Source organism: Sparus aurata, chromosome 23, assembly GCF_900880675.1.
Source record: "Sparus aurata chromosome 23, fSpaAur1.1, whole genome shotgun sequence".
NCBI lineage: Eukaryota > Metazoa > Chordata > Actinopteri > Spariformes > Sparidae > Sparus > Sparus aurata.
In genome coordinates this window covers 21731638-21739767 of record NC_044209.1, presented here as the reverse complement: position 1 = coordinate 21739767, position 8130 = coordinate 21731638, and the positions used below count along the sequence as shown (strand labels likewise).

The following is an 8130-nucleotide window of genomic DNA, read 5'->3' as shown; positions in this document are numbered from 1 at the left end:
ATATCACTGCACAAATTAAAGTTAACTACTGTTAAGTATAAGATGTTTTATGTAAATTAAAGGTTTGTTATTAGACTCGCAGTAAGTTGGGATTTCAAAGGCATAATTGTTACAGAGGTGTCATGAACAAACTGTTCTCCAAAACATAGGTCTAGATTTAGAGGGGCAGAGACAAAGTAATATAAGACTAAAGGTTTGTATGTAAGAGATTTTAAAGTGAAGTTCTCTGATTTAATTGTTTTTAACAAACAAAATAAATGTCAGTTCTTTTATTTTATGAACGTTGTAAAAAACAAAAAAACATTCAGATATAAAAACACATCAGACATGTATTACATATAATGGTACATTATATCAGACATTATTATAAATGCCGACTGTTGAAAAACAAATTGAAAGAAAAAGGGAAGAAATAAACACATCATTCTTCTTTGAAAAGATCTTTACGAACAGCTTGTCGGCTTTGTTACTTTTGTAACTTTTGTCTTTGTTTCTTAAAAATAAATCTCCATCCGGTCGCGTCCTTCCGGTCTGCAGGGGCGTGTTCGTGGCCACGCCCCAGTTTGCGCGTCCCCGTCAATTTCCTTTTGAAGCGGGAGCGCGTCTGTACCGAGGATTGCCTTGTCATTGTATCCAGAGAGAAACGCGTGGTCAGCGGCACCGCCGACAGACAGACAGCCCCACTGCAGCCTAACTGGTAAGCTGGCATCTTAGCGAACAAAAGCTCCGCGTACAGTATTTCCACATCTCGTTCTTTTTTTTTATTTAAAAGCACGAACATCCTCAAAATACGGTATTCCTGGACGTGTATACGCCAGGAGATGGTTAGAAGCGTTAAGACGTGGCGCTGTGGCTGCTGATGTTGCAGCACATTAACTGACTGCCAGGCTAAATTGTTTTTGTCTGGCGTGCTAACGTTGAGGTGCACGCCACTCCCCGCCTCGACACAATGTGCACTTCAACAAAATGTCTATTTTCTCTGTTTGAAGCTAAAAACCTGACTTCGCCTCGACGCTCAATTAAAAAATAATCATAAAAAATCATATTTACAGCAAGTGAATGTGTAATTAATGTATTTAATCCAAACTTGATTAAACAAAAAACACGTTCTCTGTCACTGCGCCAGCCACTGCCACTGTACTCTGCATGTTTAGAGAAAGAGATTAAGTTTAATGCATCTCAAAGTGTTCATATCTCACAATTTCGCACCGCGTTTGCTGTCATATTCTGTGTATTCCTGTCTGAAATGATTGTTTAATCTCCGTCGGTTTGTGTTTGTTGCTTAATGTGTTGGGAGTGTTGTGAGAGCTTCCCCTTCTGTCTCATGACACGGAGTGGTTTCACAGATCTGTTAAATCCTGTGTTTAGTAACGAATCTTAGTGACATGTAAAACGAGCTGCCTCACGGTGGAGGAGGTAACGACACTTCTCCACGATGCCCCCCATTTTCTTAACTGCCCTTTGTCTGTTTTTGCTGGCAAAGCTTTGGCGCAGATACAAGGTTGGATTACAGTATGTTGCAGTCACGTCGAGTGTCAGTTTCACCGCACTTCTGTCTTTGTGTTGTTAACAAATGCAAAATTTGGATTTGCATGAAACTGTAGAGGGCAGATTTTGCCACCACTCCTACCATATGCCCAATGATGCAACACCCCTACTGAGAGAAAATGGACATCATGGCTTGAGGTCGATGCAGTGTCTTTCCACTAAACGCCATGGAGGGCATTCGATGATATGAAATTATCATCGCAGTATTATCCTGATAATCAGGGTTACCTGATTTAAAAATGGTGTTGTCACTCACATAATCTAAGCCTCAAAATATTAAAGTAATGTAACGTTTGTTTTCCTTCTTGATAACCTCTCTACAAGACTTGAAAAAGTAATATCAATAAGATGGCTTTTATTTCATCTTCATGATGACGATGCACACTAGGGCTAGACTAAATATCGGGCCCAATAATCAGCATTTCCCGATCATCAGCATCTATGATTTCTCCCTCAGATTGCAGTTGAAATAAGCTGATTTAAAATGTTCTAAATTTGGCTCTGATGCAGCGTCCTCTCACACACTTTTAGATTGGTAAAATGTCACATTAATAGCCTATAAACACTGAATAAGCGTACTTTGCAAAGTAACTAGTAACTAAAAGGATCATGAATGTAGTGGGGTGGAAAAATGGAGAAGCAGAAAAGTGAAATGCTCAAGTAAGCTGCCTCAAAACTGTACCGAAGACCAGTACCTAAATTGTGTGGGTGGGGAGGTGTTTGTGAAAAACAAACAATCAAAGAATGAGAATCTTAAATACGGTGATACTATAGCCTGGATTTATCAGCCAGTATTGGCCTATAACAGATGTGTGATATCGCTGTGTAGGTTTACTATTTCAGTGCAGTGATGTCACTTTTTGTTTATTGCTGAAATGTAAAAACTCCTGCCTTCATTACATATCTTTATCCAAAGTGTTAACTACATTTGAGGGATCACAACAATGACAACATTAGAATTTTTCCCGATTGGTCCCATTAATCACGGATCAGTTGGGTTCTTGTAATCGTAGATCATGAGGTCTTCCTGCACAAACCCAGGATAAATAAATGTTGGTTACTTCATCTCTCCATGTATTTGCATACATCTGATATACCTTGTTTTGTGTGGGATCCATGGTGACAGGCTCAGGCATATCAAAATAAATTAGAAGCCCAATACAGGAATTTCCGTCAGCAAACTACACAGCATTTTCAAGTCATTCGTGTGAGGATATTCATCCTGATAATGGAAAAAATGCACCCAATCAATCCATTTTTTATTGTGATCTGCAATCAGCCAATCCTTATTGCATTGAACATGAAGATGTGTTTCAAAATAAAATGATCCAACCCCTACAGCTGCTTTCTCTTTCTCAAGCCTGGAATATTGACTAACTTCCTGTTTTTGAGACATAATGACCGCAGTCCTCATAAAACTGTTGACTTTTTCCCCCTGAAAGGGTTTGTGGTCTGTTTAAAAAGCTGACAGACGTGACTATATGTCCGAGGAAAGTCACGAGGTTCTTCATGAGAAAAGATAACACTGTCAACCATTGACTTCACTTTTCTCGCTGGCTATTTGAACTATTTATATAGTGCCAGTGAAAGAACACAGTTTATCAACCGTAATTATTCATGGTTAATGGGGCTCTCTGCCAAACCCAAGTTAAACTCAGTCCTTCTAAATCCACTGAAGTCTGATATGTTTTGGCACAGAATCTTAAATACATGGATATATCAATGATACGCTTGTCCAGTCCAAGGTTTTTCTGACTTAACTTGATGACTGCTTGAATAACTGAAAATTAAAATGCAGGGCTGTTTGAGGTGAGCTCATATGTATTCAGAGGTTTTACATATTCTCATCACTGATTTAGATAATCAATTTCTTCTTTTCTTTTTTATTTGCACAAGGTAATTGGTGGTGTGTAAAGTCAGACTTTGAGCCAGACATGGATACTGAAAAGAGCGACGAGGTTTTACATGCGTCAGAGACTCCACAGCCAGAGGAGACTGTAATGGAAAAAGAGGTTGTGTCCAAACTGGAGACAGCGGAGGAGACTGAGAAGCCACCAGCTGCTGACGAAGACATTGAGCAGATGGCAGTGAATGGTCATGATACTGAAGTCGTAACTTCCCAAACAGAAGACATAATTGTACCAGAAACTGTTGCAGTGCCTGCAGAAGAACCAAAAATGGAGATTGAGGATAACTTGCCCACAGTAACATCTGAAGCTGTGTCGGTGCCTGTTGAGGTCACACCACCAGAACCAGTTGAGTCATCTGAAACAATCTCTGACCCAGAACCTGAAAACATCCAGCCTGAACAGCCGCCTGTGCCAGAGAACGACCCAGAACCTTTGCCTGTGCAAACGCCTCTGGCAGAGAGTGCTCCTGAACCAGAGCCAGAGAAATTGGCAGAAACGGTTCCAGAAGCCGAACTAGAAAAGCAAACATTACCTGAACCAGTCATGATGCAGCAACCAGTGGATACACAACCACCCAGCCAAGAGGAGAAAGAGTCAGAACAAATGGAAACGGAAACAGAACTGAAGACTACAATGGATGCTGTGGCAGAAGAAGTTGCCAAAATGTCTGTGACGGATACAGAAAAACCAGCAGAAACCGTGGCAGTGACGGTAGCTTCCCCTGATAAAACGGCAGTAACCGTGTCAGTGACTGAAGCTTCCCCAGAAAAACTGGCAGAAACTGTGTTGGCGACAGAAGCCTCCCCAGAAAAACCAGCAGCAACTATGCCGGTGACAGAGGCTTCCCCAGAAAAGCCAAAAGAAGCTGCAGCAGTAAAGGAGGAGGCATCTGCTGAAACTGAAAATGTTAAACCTGCTGAGGACAAGAAGGAACCGGAAAAATCAGTTGAGTCTGATACTGTGAAGGGGGCTGAGGCGGCAACAGAAGGCAAAGGTGGTAAATCTGAGAAAGATGCTGAGCCTCAACAGGAAGAGGATCCAGCCCCTGCACCGGGCTCCCTGTCCTTTGCCTTGCTGGAGCGAGAGCAGACCAAAGACGCCCTTCGAATCTCTCGTACCCTTGTTGTCCTCAGAGGCCTTCCAGGAAGCGGTAAGAGCTTCTTGGCTCGTGCCATCGCTGATACCTACAAAGAGCTCTGCTCAGTAATCAGTGCTGACGACCACGGTGTGAAGCCAGAGAGTCCAGAATCATCCGTGGAAGGATACAAGGCTCTGGATGAGGCTGTGGTGGCCCGCTGCAGTGCAGGAACATCTTCCCCTCTGCTGCTGGTTGTGGACGACACCAACCACACCCAGGATCGGCTGGCCCGCCTGGGGGAGATTGCGGAGCAACACAATCTAGTCGCTGTCTTTTTGGAGCCCCGTACTGAGTGGCGAAGAGATGTAGCACAGCTGATCAAGAAGACCAAGCGTGGACTGGAGGAGGCCAAACTGGAAGCCATGAGGGGTCCAATTGAGGAAATGTCCCTTCCTCTTTACTTTGGCTGGTTTCTTCTCTCCTCCGTCCAGGACAAGGTCAGGTGCACATCGATGGACTTCCTGAAAACGCTGGACACCCTGGAGGCCTTCAAGAAACACCTGATTGACTGTGAGTGGGTTTAGATTTGTTTTTTATTTATTACAAAGGTGACTGGACGGATGAGAAATGGGGCTGGGCAGTATATCGATATATGCTCATTGTGATAGCACTATTAAATCTTTGTGCGACAATCCTGCTGCAAGCTTATGGGCTCACTGACGAGATAAACTCCATAGGTATTGAACGAAGTTGTTATGGCGTACGTGTTGTCTTTTGCCCATTTTAAATCAGTGCAATATCAAGGTATAGCGTCAAAAATATGTTCTTTTAAGGAGATTTGAAACGTCAAAATCAATATATGCAGAATTGTTTTAAGATGATCTTGCCTAGCCCTAGTCAGAAATTAAGTCTTTAAGTACATTTTAATCTAAATTCTTTGTAATGACTAACATGCAACTGACCTTTCATTGTCAGTCACTGGGAAAGCTGAGAAGGAGGTGGATTTGGAACAGTACTTTCAAGCCAAAGGGACCCTCCACTGCACTACAAAATTCTGCGACTATGGAAAAGCAGAGGGTGCCAAAGAGTATGCACAGATTCCAGTAAGTGATCAGATACATTTTCAGTCTGTTGGTTGGTTTGTTAAGCATGCTTTTTTTTTTTTTTTACATCACAATTTTTATCAATGCATTGGGTGAACATTCCAAAGATGCTAGCAGTTGCACATTTATTGAAATATGATGCAAAATCACAATATTGCCAAATGCGATATTTACAAATGTTTACAAAATTCTGTAAAATATTTGCTCAATGTGCTTTTTTTCTCTACCACATCATGCAGCCCTACCAGCAGTGTAATGTTTGATTTTATCAAAAAAAGTCAGTGATGTTTCCTAATCACTTCCTTTTTTTTCTTATCTCCAGGCAGTCAACGATCTTTATGGTTCTGTGTTCGAGCTGTCACTGAGCGCTCTCTTTGTCACTCCTCGCACCGTTGGGGCCAGAGTGTCCCTCACCGAGGAGCAGCTTGTGCTGTGGCCAGCCGATGCCGAAAAGGAGGTTGAGTCCGCCGCCTCCCTGCCTCTGGGAAGCCGAGCCCATGTTACTCTGGGTTGCGCAGAGGGTGTTGAGCCGGTTCAAACAGGTCTGGATCTGCTCGATATCCTGGCACTGCAGCAGGGCGGCCAACAGGGGGAGCTTGTGGAGGAGATGGAGCTCGGATCGCTGACCTATTACGGCGAAGGAAGGTGGCTGCTGAGTCTCAGAGAGCCGATCTGCGCACCGGCCTGCTTCTCCAGCTTCTATGAGTGCAAGGGGCTCGAGCTGACCGCAAAAGGACCAGAGAAGAAGAAGAAGCAAAAGTGCGCCATACTGTAAATGGCAAACATGGGGGTGTGTGGCCGGGATGACTGGTGATTCAAAACTTAGGCTTACTCTGTGCAAGGTTTGTGTGTTTGTGCAGTGTTTAGGGTTTCAGTTATCGCCACCCTAAATCCACAAGCTGTGTGCCTTTTTTACTGTTGATTTGCACCACAACCCAAGATGCCTTCAGTCCAGTTAGGCTTATTAACGTTGTTGAATATCTCGTTTCACATATCAGTGCCAGAGTTGCAGTGCCTGGCTATTTGCTGAGGTGGAATTAGCTGCAGTTTTAGACTAAGGTAGCATAGCCTCCTCCCACAACTCCACTTAGATTCCCTCTTCTATACCTGTCAGTGTCTCTCAGTATTCAGATATACAAAAACTAGGTACTATCATTGCATGCACCCCAGGTTAACGGTATCAACATATTAACACATTTCTGACCTGCTTTAAGTACCACTGCCGCTTCAACACAGTTTGTCTCGTGTTTCCTTTGTCTTAGCTGTAAGTTAAAAAAATTAGCTGTCATTTCTGTGTGTGTGTGTGTGTGCGTGTGTGTGTGTGTGTGCATGTGTGCGCGCGCGCGTGCAGTCTAGGAAGTTAAATGTTACAATAGCATATGGGCCAAAGTTATCTATTTGATTAAGTGTATTAGAATGAATGTCATTTATAGAGGTCCTTCTTGTAAAAAAATCTTTGCACTCTGCATAGTTTGAAAGGGAGAATGCTGATGAATTTGGTATTTGTTTCAGCAGCTTGCACTTAGTAATTATCAAATGCTGTGAATCCAAGTCCATGTTTTGCAATCTTTTTCTACAGCGCAAGACTGCACCATTGATCCCTTTTATCCTCTTTGAACAGCACTTCATAATGCATTTCAATTTGTATCCTCTGTGACTGTAATTTTTGAAGGGCAAGTCCTACTTTGTGTAGCTCTTATGAATCACTATTTTTGCACTTGTTTTGTACACTTAATAAAAAAGAACATGCTTTGCTCCAGTAATGCAGTTTGCTGTCTGTTCAGTGCTCGTAACATGCAGGCTGATAACTGTGACAGTTTATCCGCACATGGTCATTTTCTCACAGCATGCTCTTACAGGGGAAGGTGCACACCAGCAGAGGGCACTCATCTCCGTGCAGCGCTGGTAAAGACATATAGTAAAGCCTTTTAAATGCCTTTTGTACAGTATATGAAACCCCAGTGTGCTTTATGCTTATCTTCAGAATGTGCTTCCACTCAGGACTACTCAAATATTGTGTTTTTACACATCGTACCACTGACCGTATTGCTCCATTTGTCGGCCCTCTTCAGTTTGCCATTGCGTAAGAATCTGGCACAGTAAAAATGCTGCAAACTTTATAATAGACGGTCTATTTGCCAAAAATAGGTCTACTGTCTAGACTGCAGCCTGTAATATCTGCACAGCATTTCTGATGCATTTACCTGATGCTTCAAGGTGCATCACACCACTACTCTAAATGCCTTTGTGCTTAATTTGTTGGGTTTTAAAATCCCTGTATTTATATTCGGTGATGTAAAAAGTACCTAAAGGTCATACTTTAAGTTAAAGTCAAGATAACAATTAGAATTTTACTTCAGTGAAAGTCAGGTATCTAGCATATTAAATTTACTTAAATATCAAAGGTAATTTTTGAGCAATAAATGAACTTTAGCATTAAGATTTTTCTCATTATCAGAATCAGAATTTTTTTTCTAAACATCTGATAACC

At 42.2% G+C, this 8130-nt stretch overlaps 1 protein-coding gene across 1 annotated transcript; it reads left to right on the top strand.

The window, feature by feature from the left end:
• The first annotated feature begins 555 nt into the window (after positions 1 to 555).
• Positions 556 to 7402, top strand: cnp (2'',3''-cyclic nucleotide 3'' phosphodiesterase). Its single transcript, XM_030408201.1, has 4 exons — positions 556 to 697; positions 3445 to 5106; positions 5512 to 5639; positions 5962 to 7402. The coding sequence occupies exons 2-4, from the start codon at positions 3483 to 3485 to the stop codon at positions 6412 to 6414; spliced, it is 2205 nt and encodes a 734-aa protein (XP_030264061.1). The 5' UTR covers positions 556 to 697; positions 3445 to 3482; the 3' UTR covers positions 6415 to 7402.
• The last annotated feature ends 728 nt before the right edge of the window (positions 7403 to 8130 follow it).

Coding starts and splice junctions, on each gene's coding strand:
- cnp (XM_030408201.1), top strand. CDS start 3,483: ATGGATACTGAAAAGAGCGACGAGGTTTTACATGCGTCAGAGACTCCA. Junction 5,107..5,511: donor CAAGAAACACCTGATTGACT/GTGAGTGGGTTT, acceptor TTTCATTGTCAG/TCACTGGGAAAGCTGAGAAG. Junction 5,640..5,961: donor AAGAGTATGCACAGATTCCA/GTAAGTGATCAG, acceptor TCTTATCTCCAG/GCAGTCAACGATCTTTATGG.